The sequence below is a fragment of the Calidris pugnax genome, unplaced genomic scaffold, assembly GCF_001431845.1.
Source record: "Calidris pugnax isolate Ruff unplaced genomic scaffold, ASM143184v1 scaffold13, whole genome shotgun sequence".
Taxonomy (NCBI): domain Eukaryota; kingdom Metazoa; phylum Chordata; class Aves; order Charadriiformes; family Scolopacidae; genus Calidris; species Calidris pugnax.
The window spans coordinates 18,226,057-18,246,380 of NW_015090810.1; the positions used below are offsets into that span (position 1 = coordinate 18,226,057).

Here is a 20,324-nt window from a genome sequence, read left to right on the forward strand (position 1 = left end):
AGACACGGGGAAAATCGCCCAGGAGAGCGCAGCACCAAAGGCGGCAACCTAGGCACCTATTTTTGGCTTCTTAGATGCCCGATTTACGTGGAAAGCCGCAACCCCGCACAAGGTTTCTTTTCGAGGCAAGGGCGGACGCCAACTTCCCTTCTCTCCGGCTGCGGGGGGCGGCGGCGGGCGCTCATCTCCCGGGACGCGGGGTTCAGGCCCCGGCAGCCGCAGCCCGGCCGGCGCCCCCCGCTCGGGGCCGCTTTCCCCGCAGCTGGGGAAGGAACCGGTCACCCCCGCCCGCTCTCCCAGCCTCCAGCCCCCCAAGCGGCGACATCCCACCCACCGCCCCACCTCACAGCCCCCGGGCTGCCCAGCCCCAAGGTGTTCGCCGTCCGTCCCGTCCGTCCCCCCCCGTCCCGCGCGTCCCGGGCGCCCCTTCCCTCCGCCGTGGGAGCGGTGTCCGGCGGGGCCGCCCCCCTCCCCGCCCAGGGAGGAGTCCCCACCTCCCGACCCCTCCTCCTCCTCCTGCTGGAAGGGGAAATATGAAGCGGAGCCGCCGCCGCGCTCCGGGGAGACGGCAGGGGACGGGGCGGCGGAGCGGGCATCCTCCAGCACCGAGGGGCGGCCGAGCCGGAGCTCTGCCGGGGCAGCGGTGTGCGGGGCGGGAGCCCTGAGGAGCGCTCAGCGGTCGGCGGCTCCGGCCCCGGAGGGTGCCCGGTGGTCCCCGGCTCCGCCAGCCGCCTGCCCCCCAGCGCCGGGCCGTGGGCTGTCCGCGGCGGCGCTGAGGCGCGGGCGGCAGCGGCCGGAGCGAAGGGGCCGCTGCCAGGCGGGGAGATGTCCGCCCCGTACAGCAGCCTGATGAGATACCTCTTCCCAGCCCTGCTGCTGCACGGTGAGTGCGGGGCCGGCTGGGTTGCCAGGGGGTCGCCACCCGCGGGGTAGCTACCGGTGGCGCGCCCGAGGGGCCCCGAAACCTCGCTGGAGAGGGGTCGCGGGTGGGTGCGCTGGCCCCTCTTGGGTACGGGAGTGGGGTTCGGGTCGGGGGGTCTCGTAGAGGAGAGGTGCGTATGGATGCCGAAGCCAGCGGAGATTTTGTTTGCTCTGCCTGAACCCCCTCCTTAGGGGCACCCCTTCGCGGAAGGCGCGGGTCAGCGCGGAGCGGCAGCCGGCCCGTCTGGGTGCACGGAAAGCACCCCGCTCCCAAGTCGGTGTCGGCAGTTTCACCGTTTCCCGCCTGTAACCGCTCGGACGGAGCAGCTGATCCGGTCACCTCACACAACGATGCTTTATGCACCTCCGGGCTAAAGGGTTGGCTCTGCCAAACTCCGGGCAGCAGGGCCGAGATGTCCCCCACGGGACCCGCGCTTCACCTGCGGGCTGAGAGGAGGTTGTTGATGTGGAGGTATTACCTGGGAAGCCTTAGGCATCGGCGCCGGGTTGTGTATCCCAAGGAAAGTGTTTTGCTGCAGAGCACAGAGGTTCTGGGTGTCCTTGTGCCCAGTCCTGCTCTGACACCCTCTCTGCTCAGCCCCGGACTGACATCTCCCTGAAACTGCACACTAGGCAAAATTTTAGTGGGAAAAGCTAGCACACTGAAACTTTAACTTACAAGCTCAGCTTGTGAATCCATATTTAGGCACTTAAACAGATAACCCGTCTTTCCAGAAAGCCAGTGTTCTTCAAGAGCAACTTCTGAGAAGGGGGGGTATTTAATGAGCTGCTTAGGTATGTCTAACATTTGGCAGCCAGATTTGAAGGATCTGGGTGCAATATTGTTCTGCAAGAGTAACTCAACCTACTCAGTTACAGCATCGTTTCAAAGAGTGTTCCTAATCCCGAAGTACTTTGTAGCATCCAGCCTTCTTCAGTTAAATTTCTTAGGACCCCAAGCTTACTTGTAAAAAGAGGAATATTTTTTTTTAACTGTTACAGTGCAAGTGACTTACATGGAATCAGTGTGAGATCTGTGAGCTGGGATAAGGATTTCAAAGCTATTCCTGGAGTTGATTTTGTGGAGCAGGGATTGTCTGTCTCTGTGTTTGTACAAGTGCTAAACACACAGATGGTATTCAATAAATAATAAAGAGCGTGGGCTTCCGATTGTGTATTTTGTTCTGAGAAAGAAAGAGCAGGGGACCTTGTTCCCCAGGAGGGGGTTTTATACCCTTCTCACAGCTCAGCTATGAAATCCGGAAAGTGTAGAAACGTGTTTCGTTACGCCAGACCTGCCGGAACGCCAGAGGTGTTCTTTAAAACTCTGTGATCTGAGATGTAAAAGTCGAAATGGGAGGTTTGAAGTTAGAGGGTAAAAAGAGGAGGTATAATTACAGGGTTGGACTCCCTGGCTCATCTGCTTGGAATTACAGAGCAGAGCTGAACCCTGGCTGGAGCAGGAAACAAATCAGGGCCAGTGATCAGATCAAAACAGCAGCTGCCAAAAGAGGATGAAGAAGGAAAATCATCTATTTCTTCCATCTGCAGTTATATTTCACCAAATAACTTAAACCTAAGTTCTTCTAGAAATGTGTAGCTCAGCGCCTTGTATCTAAACACCTCGGTCATGTAGCAGTGCACAGTTTGGATCTGAGCTTCAAGCACTGGGAAACTACTGCCCTCTTACAAACTTGAAAATGACATCGGGGCATATAATGCACTGAAATGTAGCCCGTCTAAACGTAGTTACCCTGTTAGCTTTAACTTGCCCTACAGCTTTTCCCTCTGTCTCATAGAGTCAGTAAGAACATTCTTCAGTCAGCAGCTAGCCCAAATTGGTAATATGTAAGAATAACCAGCAATCCCAGGAGATCGCAGTGTTAAGCCGCTTTACAGCATGTGTTGTTTTCTTTTGCGTTTCTATTGCACATGGCAATTTAAGGGTTAAAAGTGAGCGCGTGTGAGTGGGTGGTTGAGGATTTTTAGGGCTTAAAGCTTTAGGACACAAGTAAAAATGTCCTGCAAGGCTAAAGCTTCTGCTCTCGTTACATTAAGAAATGCCTACTTTAACATCACCAAATTAAATTTTGGAAAAACTTGTCTTCATTAATCAAAATAAAACCTGTACAATGTCAGGGGGAAAAGAAAAGAGTTTGCAGCTGGAAGTTGTCCATTATCACTGTTTTCTTTGCTTAGACAAAAAACCACAGAAGTTTCAGATGTCAAATGCTAAGATCATTCAGCTCCAGAAAACCTGATTAATAAGAGCTATATTCAAGTGGATTTAAAACAAATTTGGCTAATTTCTTTTGTAAACGTAACCATTTATTTTTTTTACAAATACAAATGCTAAGAAGAAACTTCAGCATATTTCTGATTATGTTACTGGTAGAATAATGAATTAGAAACTTTAAAACAATTTGTTGATAACATCCTGGAAATAGTGCTAATAAAGATGATGAAGACAGGACTGCTAGGCTTAGCAGAGCAAAACTGTTTATGCTTTTAAAAGTTCTCTGCCAATATTGCTTAAATTAGTTACATAAAAGTGTTTTATTTCGAAACACATTCAGAATAATAATAAGTGAATCTGAAGATATAAAACCCCATATCCCTAAAATGGACAAATACTGCGCCCAATGCTAGAGGCATATATGATCTGTTCCCTCAGTAAAATCCTGCTTTTGGAAAACTGGAAGACAATAAGAGGGGAAGACTCACTGCTTGGTGTAAGACTTGTAGAGTTTGCAGGGAGAAGGTGGGCTCAATTTTATTCACAATTCCGTCAGTGTACATTTGATTTCACTCTGTAGCTTGCCTTTGGGCTAACAGTGGTACAATGTGGGTGCCGTGAACAATAAAGGCAATTTTTGTGCTCCGTAGGGTGTCCAGTGGAGGCAGGCTGCAGGCGGTGAAGCCCAAAACTAGCCTCTACCACACTGAAGGCAAATGCCTTCAGCTATTGAAGGCAAGGCAAGTGTTTTATTACTGACACAAGGCTTTAAGCAGTGCTGGTGGAGGGTAGGATTATGCATCATGAGCTTGTTTAACGTTGTCTTTACTCAGACACCAGTGCCATCGGCACTGGGGGCAGTTCCACCGGAATACATCCTGATGGTGAGGTGTGGGTGGAGGACAGGGCAGAGGTCTGCAGGCCGCATGGCAGATGTCTCTGACACAAAGCAGGTGTTTCCTTCAAAGAGGCCAAGAGCAAACTACTGTAGATATTGAATTGCACTCACGGCCCAGTGCTGCGCCCACTCACACCGGTGGCAGAGTTCCTCCTGCCCTGAAGGGAGATGGGCTTTAACCCTTCGGGGCTTCACAAAGAAGCCCACGCTCCGGGCAGTGGCGTTTTACCATGCGTGGGTAGCAGCAGTCATCCCAATTAAGATCAGTAATCCAAATTAACTTCCATTTGGCAGAGGTTATCAGCTGTGTAACTGCTTGGCTTGGTTCTCTGGCCTCTTCCAAAATGAAGCATTGACAAAGGGCTGAACTGTAGGATAACAGAGGACCTCAATGCTGCACCAGTCAGCCTTGGAGGAGTTTCTTTTTAGCTGTCCTGTCTAAACATACTTGAGATCTCTCTCCAGGATCTTCCACGCTCTGAAACATTCATTCTGCGTCTCTTTGAAAGCTGCACCTGGAAACTCTGGATGTACAAGGAAGGCAACAGATACCTGTGAAAGGAAATCATTGTCCTGTCTGCTTCCTTGGCCATAAAACCCAGCTTTCCTTTCCCAACCCTTTTGTTTGTAGTAGCTAATTTAGGTCCCAATCCTGCGAGGAACTCTTTGAAGTTTCAAGTGCGGGGAAAACACTGGTAAACACAGGCCCGCGGCCTGGTAACAGGACGTTATATTCTCCATGGCAATTACGTAAGTTTGCACTGTAGCTAAAAGCCTGTCATGGGTGTTATCTAGCACTATCCCACATGAAGAAAGAGCCTAATCCAAATGTCTCCTTATTTAATTGTGCAGGGCAACTGCCCAGATAAGGAGAGCTATAAACTTAATCCAGCCAATTATTCTTTATCTGTTGGAAGGTTTTTTCGAGTTTCAAACAAGTTTGAACTTGCAAGCGGTTTGCTGCGGAAATAAGGCACGAATGCTCAAATGTTTCTATCAGTGATGAAGCCATCGCATGTTTTGAACTTGTACTATCACTCAAGGTTGTTTTAATTTGTAATAAAACGCTGCTCTTCTGGATTTACGTTGCTATGAATGAAAGAAAAAGTGAAGTGGTTCCTGCTGAGCAATCCCAATCTAAATCCAGGCTTGAACCCTCCTTTCAGGTAACACTTACTCTCCCATTTAGCAAAGGGTGAAGGTGCTGAACACCTAGGAGCTTTGAAGCGGTACACTTGGACATGTTTGAAGCCATGGTTTAGATGCTGGTAGAGGTGTTCATTAAACTGATTAGATCTAAACAGTTTAAGATTTAAGATTATTTGCATTATACTTTTGCAATCTGCCATAGCTGAGAACAGAATTTGGCCAGGGTGTTTAGGCACGAGTTAAATTATAAAAAGTTGTGTTCAAGCATAACTCTACTTATCATTATCTACAGTTGCAACTGTACATTATTTGCATGCTATTTTTCAGAAAACCAAAACACTTATTCTAGCAGCTCACATGTTTTTTTTGCAGAAATGTTGTTGGAGAGCTTTGTCATAGCTGGTTTTGGAACACGTTTGGGTAATGGGCTGCCAGCAGATTGCCCTTTTAAGATTTGTATTTCACTCCCAGCTATGCACAGAAATCTTTGAAGAACTTGAAAGTAACCTATCTCCCCATAACAATTATTTTTATCTGGAATGGTTGTTCCCACAGCAGATAGAGGTTTATAGGTGAACCTGAGAGCCTGAAGTCCTCTGTCTGGTGCAGTGCGTGCTCCTATCCGTGTCTCACTGGAGTGGCAGCTGTGCTGACTGCCACTTTCTCACTCAGATGGATTTGGCATCTGCCCCTATCAAGTGTGATCTGTGGGTGCCTGGGCAGGGATCCCAGCTAGCTGTAGCGCCTCTTATACAATTTTCAATTAGTTTGATGCTACAGCTGTGATCTACACTGCTAGGGCTCGATTATGAAGGAGAAGTTGCATATCAACTCATCAGAAAAAGGCATTTATTTTGCTTTGGTTTTCTAGCTGGCATTTCTTATGGATTCTGGAATGTTCCTTTTCCTTTGGACTTGCTCCTTTGCATAAACAGCCACCATGGGCTGGGTGATACAATCTTAGGACCTCTGGTTCTGTTGTAGCTGAAGTGAAAGCCAACCAGAGGCTTCATAGAATTACTGCCTTTATTCTCTGGCAAAGATTGTGTTTTGTTTGAAGTCTGTCACACTTTTGAGTGATGACATGGTGGATTTTTTTATTATTATTTGTCTTTAACAAGTGGGTAAGATTCCTTCATAACAGACAAAACTTTAAGTCAGTCAGAGAGAGTCTGAGATACTTATGTGTCATGGAGGTACTGAAACCTACCATCTGTCTGTGCTGTAGAGAATAGCAAGCTTGGATCTCTTTGAATGAAAGTTTGGCTCCAACTATGTTGCAACTGCATCTCGGCTCCAAAGTGGGCTTTTAAAGAGCCGGGAAATTCTTTTCCCAGTTCTGTGAAAGTGCTTTTTAACCGTGATCCTTCCAGGGATGTCCCACCTAGCAAGGCCAAATGGATATTTTAAAATTAGAGACTGGCAGGACCTCGGTTCTGCATAACACCTTGTTGTGCATTGCCAAGGGTGGAGTTGGTGACCCTGGGCGGCTGCTGAGCACCTGCTGTGTGGAAAAGCAGAGGAGGAAAGTGTTCAGTTTACTGCCCTGTGTGGGAAGCATATCACCGGTCTTGGTGTTTGATCTTCAGATGGTACAAGGGGAAGTTATGGCTCCTTTGTATGGTATTCATATATACAGGCGTTATGTCAGTAAATATAAAAGCATTGAAATCATTACTCAGTAAGGAAGGAGCTCGTGCTAAATTATTTCCTTGTCCAGGAACACAAACATAGGTAAAGGTCCCATCACTGCCTTTTAATTTTATACCATAATTCATATTCTGATATTCACGCCCTATTTATGTTATGTTGCCTACAGCATGTGTATGTTTTCTACATCCCTTCCTCTGTCTCTGCAGCCTGTGTTACGTGCTTGATTACCTAAACTTGTTCCTGCCCTCGTTTGTCACAGTTGGATGGACATTGTCCCAACCAAATACCCTCTCTTCAGGTACAGATCTCTGGAGCTATCGAGGCAAATCTCCCTTCTGTCCACTGGCTACAGTTCATCGTTTGCAAGTTGCAGACAGAACTACATACATGTGACAGGGAGAGCTGGGACCCCATTCCTTCTGAGCTATATCAAAGAAAAGCCACTGTATAATACCACATTAAGTTTGACGCCTTTTCAAAACCTCCTTCTCTTTCACATTATTTCCTCCAGGGAATAATTTGGAACGTAAAATGTGGTTGCTGCATTTTCTCCTTTGATATGTGCACATACAAGACAGTATCCTCCCACAGAAGGATTTTTGCTTGGAGAAATTAAATGCCCAAGTATGTTTAAATGAATAAATCATTCATTTTTAAGTGCATCTGTATTCATGAATCATAGCATAGACATGAGCTAGGCAAAATACAGCTTCTTAAAAGCAAATGGTATAGTAAATATGCCTTGGAAGTAGTCACTTGAATCATTTCAAAACCTCTTCTTGATAGCAGATTTCAAACACTTAAGAACTTCAAGTAGAAATGTAAATTTTTCAAAGACTTTTTCAGTGTGAGAGAATTTGTCTGCAGGAGACATCCTGACAGACATGTTTCTGTTGGAAGTTAGTACTGACGGCTACAGCCTCTACCAGGTACCTTGTAGGAGGTGTCACTTCTGACACAAAAGATGCTCTGAGCTCATGGACAGGACTGCTTTCTCCATTTCAGAATGAGGTGCTGAAGTAATTTGGGCTATTTGAGCGTGTGGAGACTTGGAGATGGAGAAGGGCATTAGAAGGCAAGTTCTCGGTCACTAGCTGTGATTCATAACAACAAAAATAAATATACTGGTAAGCTTACCTGTACCTGGCTGAACTTGTTCTCCTGGCAGTGTGAAAGCCTGTGATATCCGCCCCATACCCAGAAGGTTTCAGATGAAATAAATAAGCCCAAGTTTTTGAGGGTGTCAAGTGCTGCTCCAGGTGAGGAGGGCTGCAGACATGGCACAGCGCAGAGCTGCTGTGCAGAGGTGTTGGCTTCAGCCCAGGAGGCTGTACGGCCGTGTAGGTGAAGCACTAGGTGGTAAAACCTGCCTCCCTGAAGATGCAGTCAGCTCAGTGGGAGAGTCACCCTGCTGCAGTTGTACCATTTCTGGCTGCAGAATGGGAGTTGTTTGGCTCTAACGTGAGTGACTCTGTTCACCAGCATAGAAAAACCTGAGAAGCCTTGACTTCCAAGAAAGGGAGACATATTGACCCTCTGAAAATCAGGCTCCTTTAAGGCTCCATCTCAGACGGCATGCTCAAATATCAAAGCATCCCTAGCATTTATTACCCTTTAGAAAGTAAGGCCGTAAATTCTCGTTCAGGTGGAAGGATTATTTGTAACCTGCAACAAAGCTCCCAGATTTTCCAGTAAAGACTTTGTGAGGTTGTATTCATTAATCTCATTAAATCTTGAGATCATTCAGTGGTGAGCACTGTTTACATTCAAGTATTTATTGTATTCTTTCTGGTCATTCTTCACCCTGCCTACTGGGTAAGTCCTTGCCTTTGTTTAGCTTTGGAATTGCTATTTTTAAATAGTTGACATGTATTTATATTTTTAGCAATGCCATTTTTCCCAGGTGTTACCCAAGTTTCTTCCGGAAGATCTAAGATCTAGCCAACATGATGAATCACTGACACTATTTTCTTTTTTGCAATGGGAAATGGCAAAGGTTTGAAACAGTGTCTAGCTAAAAATGAATAATGCTGATTTTCTTGGAATTTCTGTATCGGTGCTGCATGCTGCCCAAGAAGCTGCTGAAGGGTTGGATGGGGCCTGGGGAATAAAGCGTAGGATCCTGCATTAGGCGGCTTGGCGCGATGTAGGGTTCTACCACGCACTGGTGATCCCCAACAGCCCTGTTCCTGAGCCAGGACAGCCAAGAGGGCACCAGAAAAGATGGGGGTGAACCCCAGACCCTGCCCCTGGGAGCACGTGTTGGGGAGACATCCCCCTCCTGAGATGCTGCCCCGACTTCCCGGGCATGCAACCAGCCCCTCCACCCCACCCCGTATTCGTTTTCTAGCCTGCTGGTTCTTAAATTCCTTCTGGCAAAGTAATACAGTTTCCAACCCATTATGTAAGGTTCATGTTTGTCACCTCTTAACCTCTAGATGTGTGTTTTTCTTTTGATCCGTGTTTTCCAACATATCTAAGAGCAGGCTGTGCCTAAAACAGTAAAGATGCATTCTTTCTGATGCTACGTATTCATTTTGTTCAATTAATATTGTGTAGAGAGAGCGCTGGTGGGTTTTGTATGTGTACATTACTAGAAACCAAAATTACTGTGTGCTGGAGATAAAATTAGCTTTTGAAATTCCTTTTCCCCTTTAAAATAAAAATAGCAGAATCTGCCTTTAATTGACCACCTCAGTCATCACAGAGGCTTCCTGTGTGCAGAGGCTTTGCTTTTAATATCTGTTTTCCCTTGGCTTTAAAGAGTAGTCTTTATTTGCAAGTTTATTATAGAAGCATTCAAATTAGAGGTAGGCTGAAACCACAAAGTTTATGTCCGGATCTGGATGCAACTTTCTAAAAGGTTTTTGATTGTCCTGAACCAGAGATGACAGAGGTGTCTATAAAATTCAGGTTCAAAGGCATATCTCCTGGGTGTGGAAACGCAACACTTTGGTTCAAGCCCTTCTCTGAAGTGTATTTTGTAAAACAAATTTATTTAATGGATTATTAGTGGGCTGACAGAAAGGAAGAGCTTCCCATGTTTTCCTTCTTTTTTTTTTTTTTTTCAGATGAGAAAAGAAATGTAAACAGTACTTTCCTAGGCACATAACATTGCAAACAAGTGTCATTCAACACAAGATGGTCAAAACCTCCTTCATTGTGTTGAAGTTCTCCTCAGTAGGATCTCATGATAATTTACGCTTTTCTGTTACAGGGCTGGGAGAAGGTTCTGCTCTTCTTCACCCAGACAGCAGGTCCCACCCTCGGTCCTTGGAGAAGAGTGCATGGAGGGCATTCAAGGAGTCACAGTGTCATCATATGCTGAAACACCTTCACAATGGAGCCCGGATCACTGTGCAGATGCCTCCCAATATTGAGGGACACTGGGTCTCTACTGGGTAAGGAAAGATAGAACAGGATGCTTGAGTGATGAATGTGGAAGAGGGGAAGGAAGCGTAGAAGGAAGGATGAATATTTCTGCTTTAAGCAGCAGAGGAAATATTTTCTTTAGTATAGTGATGCTCTAAATTCCAGATGCTTTCTACAAAGGCATTGAGGCTGGAGCACTCAGAGCCTGCCCCTTGGGTGACTCTAGCTGTGAGGGGGGCATGAATAGGACCTGCTCTGGCAAGGGGTTGGACTAGATGATCTCCAGAGATCCCTTCCAACCCCATATCACTCTGTGATTCTGTGATATGTTTATGCATAAAAGGAGGAGGAGTGGAGTTATGTACATTAGAATAGCATGCTATGAAGCTGTCTTGATGAATCAATTTATAGTCTGGATTTTAAACAGCATGCTGTGATATATCTTTAAATCTCTCTTTGAGTCGGAAGGAGCCCAAGTTGCCAAAGTGGATGCTTATTCAAACATAGCATTGTATTATCTTTGATTACATGCGTTAGATACATTGAATGGGTCCTTGTTTTCAAAGCATGTGTCTAGCACAGGTTTTACTAGCAAAAGAAATCAAGAAGCTGTGTTTCACCAGTTCTGTTGCTCTACATACATGATGACTTGTAATTCAGAGAGCTATTTTGCTTTCCGTGTCTCAGCAGGCAGTATTCACATGCTTATTTGAAGTGACTTGTAGTAGGAAAGACTGGGGTGTTTTAACAGAAAGTAGTGTATTTGTGTTAAGCATTGTGGATGTGATGAGGGGGACAAGTTTAAAGGCACAAAAGGACTTTCTACAGGAAGTGGAATTTAACTACCATTTACACCTTAAGGGAAAAAAAAAAGATAAACTAGGGGGGGGAAAAAAGAAAAAAAAAGAAAAAACACAAAACCTGAATATTGTACAGTCAAAATTCAAGCCAAATAGAAGTTTTGCATTAACATTGAGAAGTTTGCGTTAACTGCCAGCCCTGTTGAAAGTTTGAGTGGAAAAGCTGAGGACATGATCTAGCACATCCTCTGCAGACCAGAGCTGGAGGAACTCCACTGAGAAGCTTCTATAGCAGCATAGAAGCCAGTTCTTTGTCCTGTTCTGTAGACATTTGGCATTTCACTTTCTGACGTTACCAGTCCTTTTGCTAAATCTACCATGCAAAAGAGAAGAATAGATGTTTAATAAGCAGCTCCTTTTTTCTCAGAGAAGAATTGAGTCACATGGTGGTGCCTAGACAAAAGGGAAAAGCAAAATATAACTCAAAGTATTTAAACCTACAAAGACAAAGCTCTTAGTTGGATATGATCACCATGAAGTATTATATTAATAAGAGCATAACAGCAGAGGAAATTGTTGGTTAATTGGCAGGCCACAGAGGCCTAGTTCCTGTATACTCCCATTCATGCCACAGGGACATTAGCACTCAAGTGCCTCTGAGGTCCCAATTAGAGCACTGCTCAGTCTTGTTACCTGTAGTGTACATGACATGCCACCATGCTAAAATTTTGTTTCCATCACTTTTTGTCTTCTCACAGCTGCGAAGTTAGAGCAGGCCCAGAGTTCGTCACAAGATCTTACAGGTTCTACCACAATAATACATTTAAGGCCTATCAATTTTATTACGGTGGCAATCGCTGCACAAATCCTATCTACACATTAGTTATACGTGGCAAAATACGTCTCCGCCAAGCATCCTGGATCATCCGAGGGGGTACTGAGGCTGATTATCAGCTACGCAACATACAGATCATATGTCACAATGAAGCAGTAGCCAAGAAATTAAGTGAGCTGGTGAACCATACGTGTCCTGGATTTATACCAGAAGACAGCCCCTGGGAGCAGGATGTGAGCTACGATTTGCTGAGAGAAGACAATGGCTGTGAATGCACCAAAGCTCTGAATTTTGCCATGCATGAACTCCAGCTGATCCGCGTGGAGAAGCAGTACCTGCACCACAATTTAGACCACCTTGTGGAGGAGCTATTTCTCGGGGACATTCATACCGATGCGACTCAGAGGAGGTACTATCGGCCCTCTAGTTACCAACCTCCTCTTCAAAATGCCAAGGTACGTGCATGTACATATGCTCCCTTTTTAAAAGACTAGTGACACAGCCATGTTATTTATCTCTTCTGAGTCAGTGCACTAGTGTAACCTAAAATGTAGATGTGGCTCTAAAATAAGAGGTGGATCGCACCTTCACAGATGATGCAGCCAATTGGAGGAAAAAAAAAAAAAAAGGTCACAGAGCATATTTCTTGAGAATAGTAACTCTTCTGTGGTTTATGTGACTGCATCAAATGTGCCAAAAGCAGTCTGATGAACTAAGGTCAGTAAAGGCCACTCTGAAGATGGAATCAAAGACTTGTATGCAGAGGTGGGAGTGGTTGGCTGGCACCACGGCTGTAGGCTAGCAGCTGCAAAAAGAGAAAGTTTGATACGGGACTGAGAAAAAAGAAGGGAAATGGGCATCAGTGTAGCTGTGGGAGTGCGAGGGAGAGAGCAAATCGAATTGTATCAGCATATGGAGGCTGGGTGATCCATAACCTGAGGAGAAAAAGAGGAAATTGGAACGTAGACACATGAAAGGGGCAGCATGAAGGGAAAAAAACTGATGGGCTGTGCAGGTCATGAATCCAGATGCAGGCAGACACATTAATGAAATGAAAAACAGGTGAATTTTGAATGGGGCTCTAATTCCATTTGATAATTCAGTTTTCAAAGGGGCCTTAAAGTGCCCTCAGCTTCATTGGGAACTGATCAACCCCATAGTAAGTTAAATAAAAATCAAACAGGAAGGCTAGACACTGATGGCCCGTAGCAGGAGGGCTGTCTATAGATCTTTCCTGGTGACATTTCAAAGGCAGGCGGCGATTGGAACCACATTGCTGGCTGCTGCTGCTGTCGGTGTGCTCCAGCTGGGCGCTGCCGCAGCATCACCTCCAGCTAATGGGTTATCACCATTTTTAATCATCTTGTCGCAACCGATTCAAAAATCAGGTACAGCTTATCAGCAATAGCAAGAAACACAACAGGGGAAGGGGGAGGTTTGATGAGAAAGCCTTGGCCTCCCCGTCCATTCAAAACCATTTGCTCTGGGTTGCATCTCCCTGTGAACATCAAATTTCAATGGTTCAGGTCCTAACACGATCTGCCTTTCATTTTTTTAATAGTCTGGCCTAGTGATAATTTTAATCCACAGTCAACTGTGTCTCTGTATGAATGCTGCTGCCATTTCTGTCTGTCATTCTTATGCTCTCTTCAAGTGACCAGGGACAAATGTGCTTTTTCTTTTTAAATACATGTCTTTCCAAAGTGGAAAGTTTCAGCAGCAGCTGAACCACAGCACATTCCTCATCAAAATGTTGGATTCAGCAATTTTACTTTTCTTTAAGTCAAACAAGCACATTGACTTTCTATTTGCTTATTTGGGAGTGAGGATTCTTTCCTAAATCTCTTCCTTCCAGGTATCTGTAGGTACAAATTATGTGACACCAGCTCAGCTATATGTTGTATCTGTTCTAGAAAATATGGTAGATCTTCTTCTGACCACATGGAACAAAATCTTGATTTAATTTACCCTAGCCGATTGTTTTTTCAGGTCTACCTGGTCAAATCTATTTGTCTTATTATGGGCTGATGGATAACATAGTAAATGCTTACACTTCCACCTTGTAGTAATTTCATTAGTCAGAATGACCAGGTGTCCTGTCAACCAGCTTTATAAAAAGATTTTTGTCCAGGTCTGCTGTAATTTTAGGATACACTGGTATAAGATTTTCCTGCCTATCTCTTCCGTTACAGTAGCATCGCTTTTTCCATCTAAAATATAATGCCTCTAAAACATAATGCTCAAATTTAAGGGATTAAGTCTTGCATAAGAGGTCTATTTCTTGAGCCATGTTAACCAAATAAACTGAGAGAGCACTGAAACCCTCATTGAAACCCACTGAAACCATGGCCTGCTTGGCTCCCACAATGTATATTTACGGAATGTCCAGAGAAGTTGTGGATGCCCCATCCCTGGAGGTGTTCAAGACCAGGCTGGATGGGGCTTTGAGCAACCTGCTCTAGTGGGAGGTGTCCCTGCCCATGGCAGGGGGGTTGGAACTTGATCTTTAAGGTCCCTTCCAACCTGAACCATTCTATGATTTTATGATTCTATGAGAATGTGGATTGCTAGGACACCAGTCTCAGCTGGAGCCTTCAACAGCAAAAGATGTGTAGGTTTAACACAAGTTTAAAGTGTGCAACAGCACAGCTTCTCTTTGTCTTTGTTGGTAGGTTCCTCTTACTCAGATTTGAAGTGAGATTTCTTTTTTCTCAAGAGAATCTGGGCCTGCTGATAGTAGGCTTTTCAGTATGATGCAAATAACAGTACTCCTAAAAAATAAACCTTTGCCTCAGTTGCCGTGAAAGACTTCTACTCATTGGTTTGTACCTAACCACGAAGTTCTCTGTACTAACAGGTTTTCAAGCTGGCCATCTGACCTAGTGTTTGCCAAATGTAGGAAGAATAGTGAGAGAGATGCCTTTTTTTTGTTGTTTTTTAAAGTCCAGGGAAACTTACTGCTGAAAGGTTATAACCCTTCTTCTTTGAACTCTTTTCCTTTTCTAATTGTTGCTCCACTGGGACCCAGCTGAAAATGAGTTTAAATGCTAAATTGAGTTTAAAACTACAAGTCACAGACTCCTCTGGAAACTGGACACCATGAATAAATAGAAACATTAAATCAACTTGTTTTTTTAAGGTTTCTACAGTCATACCAAGAGGTTGGGGAGTCCAGGAAATTGCTCCTGAAGTGAATCAGGTGTATTGTGTGGAATCTTTCATTTAAGGCTTTTTTCATTTCCTTTTTATTTATTTTTATTTGAAACCTATAAAGGCCTGCCTAAAATAAGTTAAGAGGATTCACATTTGGAGTTAAATTTATAGTTAAGCCTCTATATAGAAGAAAGTTCCACCCAGCTCAAGAGTTTACACAGCCTCTAAGTTGGATGTGGTAGCCACATTCATTACTTATGTGGTTGAACTGAATGGTAATTAAAAGCAAATGATTGCTGGATATGTTAGGAATGCCAAAGCCACATGATCAGGACTTTAAACAAATAGAATTGGACCTTCTCCAGATTCCTGCAGCGATTTCACCACAGGATGGTAAATCAAAAGGGCTGTCCAAAAACCAGACAGCTTTATGCTGAGCTACAAATCTGAATAAATTCACAGATTACTGTGTCTCAAATGTTCATATAAAATCAGGGAGCTTTTAAAAATATATATGTCATCTCTTAAGGCTTTATGAATTCTCTTAGATAAGAGCATACCTTAAACAAATTCCTCCTGTAAAATACGTGGAAGTTCTTTGAGTGTAGCTGATGAATAGGTCACTGTTTAGATTTATCTTAGCAGTCCTCTAGCCTTGCTCAAGATATCAATTAAGACTTGCTGATGAATGGGGCTGAACATCTTTGATGTCTCTTGGTGTTACAAGTTTATCAAGGGATTCAGGCTATTGCAAATGCAGCTTCTTTTGCCAGCGTGAGAGAGCACACGGTTGGAAAGGCCACGAGGGAACTGCTTGGCCATCATCACACCTATTATACAAATATTCCCGATTAGGACAACACCAAGGAGCGTGGCTGATTGGTCATAAAATTACACCTTACTTATGAATGCTTACAGGGACCTGTAGCGTGAAGGAAGGCTTGAATGCCGTATTTGTTCACTATGTAGAAGGACAGAAGATGGTTTTGGAGATATCTGCTAAAAAACTACAGGAAATATGCAATACCAGGAGACTTATTTCACATGTAATTGCCTCAGCAATAGTGCTTTGTAAACAAAGAACTACTCATGGTATCTTATCATCTGGAAGAGGAATGGGAGACATCAGAGCAGGGCTGTGACCAGTCGTTCTAGTTAGACTATTATTTAGGAATAGGGCTGGAGTGGTCTCGAATATCACAAGAAGCCTAAAATGTGCTTGAATAACCTTTCTTCTGCCTTTGCCATACTCAAACATTGGCTGGCCACAGACTTCCAGTAAGGCATTTTCCCTTGAAAAAGCAATTCCAATGGATTGATTCTCTATTACAGGTTTATCTGCCGCTGGGAGCTCACTTCCATCAGCACCTGGCATTTGCAGCTAATACAGATTCAACATATGGAGACTGGTGCTTGGGCTTCGCTTTAGCCAGACAGTGAAAGAACAAAGCGCAGAATTATTTTTTTTAGGCTTTTGAAAATTTGGGTCTTCATCTCTTTAAAACTCAGTGACTTCATCTGTAGAGGAATGCTATGTACTTGAGGAGCTCACAGGGAAATGTGAGGATAAGTTAACAAATAGATGTTAAACATGTGAAGAGCCTCAGAGAAATATGCAAAACATTATCTCAACCAAAAAGTGTAATTTTGGAGGACAAAACTCCTTTGTTTACCAGAGTAGTGCCACTAGACTTCCAGATTAAGCCAACACTTGAGGGGTTTCTTTTGTTCCTTATTATTTGCAGAAGATTCTTGGTTAGGGAAGTTTTGAGGGGAGCAAAAAAAGAACAGCCAGAAGAATGTTCAAATAGGTTAATTCCAGGTTTATGAACAATAGCAGTGCGTGCGATGCCCCACAGAGATAAGAGAAGCAAACAGCTTCTAGCTGAGGCTGGTCCTTGCCAGGCTCAGCAGCGCTCTTGGCTGTGGCCTTGCAGAAGAGTCCTCCTTTGAAGGTGGCACTCTGCCCTTACTGTCTGCACCACCATTTGTGCTAGGTGAGGGCTGGAGCAGAAGGTTGCTTTTCACTCCCTCTGTGAACCTTCAGAAGCTGAGCATTGCTTCTAAAACCCTGTTCGTCTTCGTTGACTTCACCATCACTATCCGTTCTGCAGCTGCAGTAAAAGCCTGCCCCGACACAAATGCATTACTACAAATTAAAATTTACTATTTAGCCTAGCAAAATGCAACAGAGGCCTTCAGATCAACTCAACGTATGTATCTGAACTACTGACACCTTTCTTGTTGTTGGAGGCCAACCACAGTTGCTTCATCTTTGTAAGAGGAAAGGGAGGACTCGCTGAGCTACATGGCTCAGAGTGCTATATAGGTTGCTTTTTAAAGCATAATAAATATGTAATGCAGCTTTTTTTTTTTAATACTCTGTTTCTGAAAATGGACATTCAAGCTGTCCCTTCGGGTTTTCCAGGAATTTATTTTGTTGATACTTCCCAAAATATTTGCATCACCATAAATTAGTATCATTTTAATGGGATAGATGACATGCGAGCACATTCATCTGAGAAAAAGGCTGGATTTCTCTTTGTTATTGTCTTTTGCCCAGGCTCAAGTAGTTTATATCAGAAAAGAACAACAATAAGACTTTTGCATTTCATGTCGGTTGTGTTTATTTCAGTTTTATGCAAAGTTGTGCAACAGAATTGACATCATAGATCAGACAGTTGTGTAATGGTAGTGCCTTCAGATTCCTTCGCTATCTTTCCCTCCATGGGAGCAGTTAATAAAAACTGATCCTCAATATCTTAAAATATGAGATACATGTTTGCAGATAAATCTGAACATATCTCCGCCCTCCTTCCTCTGTTCCCCACCAAAAGAAATCCCAAACTGACAGCCCTGCAAAGGAGTTACCACTCTCTCCAGCATTTCACTTGCTTCATGATTTTTAATTAAAGTTTTAAATCTTTGTTATCCTTCATTCCCTTTGGCACGCTGAATTATAACTGTCAACCATGCTTGTCAACTCCCCAGAGCCAGGCTAATGCACATACTCAGCTTCATATGAGGTCACAGAAAGCCTGCAAATTATCACTGTTTGTGGTGGAGAGAGATTGTAGCCATTTGTTAAAGCGGTGTCTTGGTCTGCAGTTATCTAGAGCGGTGGAGGAGCAGAGCTTGATACTGTACTGAGCAGTTCATAAAAGTGTCCTTTCTGTGGACTCGGCTCCTTGGCACTGTGAGGCAAAGCCATCCAACTTTTTTTGTTGAGTTGGAAGCATTTCCTTGAATCGACGTTCTCCCGGGGGTTTCTATGTCTACTCATCCTAGGAGCACTCAGTTACTGACACTAAAACCTGGCACCTGCCGTTCTCAGGTGGTGAGGTTTAAATCATCCTGACTGGGCATGCCTTGCTCCAGTGCCATCTAGCCCTGCCCGTGACACACGGTATTTGGGTGGGTGTGAGAGATCATTGCTAAGCGTGGCTTTTCTTTCCCCTCTTCTTCAGTGCTTTCCCTCGTGGTAATACATAGCAGGGGTTTCCTACCCCAGCTTTTGTGACTGTTGGACCCTGCAGGATGCAAGGGCCACCGGTTAGTGGTTCAAGCCTGAGCCTGTGCTTCAGGAACCCCGGTACCTGGTCCTTCACCACACATCTCCATGCAATGAGGATATGCTGGGTGCAACGTGCTGGACCCAGCTGATGCTACGTGGCCCATCTGGTGACATTGCATAGCCAGTGTCAGACAACCTGGCCACAGGATCCACCCTAAAAGGGGAGACCCCCCTGATCTAGTGGGAGGTGTCCCTGCCCATGGCAGGAGGCTTGGAACTCAATGATCTTTAAGGTCCCTTCCAAACTGAACCATTCTATGGTCTTCCCCACTGATGGGAGGGTGCAGAAGGGAGCCAAGGTGGGTGCTGGGGCTTTTGCTAGCCCTTGCTTCTCCTGATGCTGTATAGGTGCAACCCATTCTCCTCTTCCAACCATGAACAAGACCTGCTTCTTGCCATGCACTGGTAACCAGTGCAAATTAGGGCTGGCCAAATGTGGTTTTATGTCAGCTGAGAACCTGGCCCTTCCAAACAAGCTTCCCATGCTACAGCCACCAGCACAGACACAGAGGGCTCAGACAGCAGAAGCAGAGCATTGTAGAAATATTCTAATGTCAGTACATGACTTGGTAAAGCAGGATATTGCTACAGAAATTGGAAATAAGTGACTATCATGGGGTCATTGTAACTGAGCAGAAGAGTGGTGGCAGCAGCCCTTGAGGAGAGACCAGGCCTAGCTAGCGATGGTGTGGAGGACAAGGAGGGAAGGGTGTACTGAAGAGTAGCCACATTGAGTATTAAAAGCAAGCCCCGAAGGAGGCGTTACAGAAAGAAGCCACTGCTCTGCCAAGGGTTTGGGGCTGGGTTTTGGTCTGACACTGGCGTTGCTGGGAGGGAAGAGGAGAGCAAGGAGGAGTCCAGAGGTGGCACAGCTGATTGCCAAGAGTCTGTGCTCTTCAGTCTTGCTGAGGCAGAGGTGATACTTGAATGTGTTAACCAGGTTATGGTATGGGAAGGATGTGTCCACTGTGCAGTGGCTCCAGATAAAAAGAGAAGGAGAGGTGATTTCCCAAATTACTTTGGGAGACTGCTGTGTAATTTCAGGCTAGTTTAAAGACCTTAGAGGTGTAAAACTGCTACTGAGAAAGCTAATTGGGTTCACCGCTTCTCTGAATTGTCCACTGCTTTTCCTTAGCCCAAGACAGCTCTGAAGAGCAGGAGACCCACGTCTGCCCCAATACCTGGCACCCTATAGAAAGAGTTGCCATATTTTTGGGTAGTTTAGGAGCTTACTACACTTTGCTACCTTCTATGCTATTGTCTTCTTAATGCATCTGGTCTGCTAAAATACCAACTATTTGCAACTATAAAAGATGACAAAGAGAGCTTGTCAGAAAATGGTCAAAATTCCCTACTAAAAATACTGAAAAAGCCTGTAGTTTTCTCATTTTTGGAAATGAAACATTAGCTATTCTGTGAAAAATTGAATACCAGAAAACAAAATTTTGCTTTGTATCTCTTTTCTTCCTTAGTATATTCAAAGACATATTTTTCGATGCCCTTTTTTAAAATAAGGATCTAATGTAAAATATCAAATACATTTTTCAATCTGTTTTGCTAAGAATGTAATGAATCTCTCAGACTCTAAGTGGTCTGAGCAACGAGTCTTTCTTTAAAAAACAGTAAGTTATAGTTAAGATAATCTTAATTTTCCATTATGTAAATAGCCAAATATCAGCATAGTCATCCATTCTAATTCTACAGGAAAAAGGCTGAGTTACAATTTAAGTTGT

At 44.4% G+C, this 20,324-nt stretch overlaps 1 protein-coding gene across 2 annotated transcripts in view; it reads left to right on the top strand.

The window, feature by feature from the left end:
* APCDD1 (adenomatosis polyposis coli down-regulated 1) overlaps nucleotides 1–20,324 on the top strand; it is a 34,408-nt gene that overhangs the window by 1,048 nt on the left and 13,036 nt on the right. Inside the window, exons 1-3 of one of the 2 annotated variants that reach the window (XM_014938645.1) lie at nucleotides 548–883; nucleotides 10,075–10,258; nucleotides 11,788–12,319. In XM_014938645.1, the coding sequence (XP_014794131.1) occupies nucleotides 826–883; nucleotides 10,075–10,258; nucleotides 11,788–12,319 (774 nt within the window). In that variant the 5' untranslated portion in view covers nucleotides 548–825. Of the gene's footprint in view, nucleotides 1–547; nucleotides 884–10,074; nucleotides 10,259–11,787; nucleotides 12,320–20,324 lie in introns of those variants that run through there. The other variant, XM_014938646.1, reaches the window with a different exon arrangement.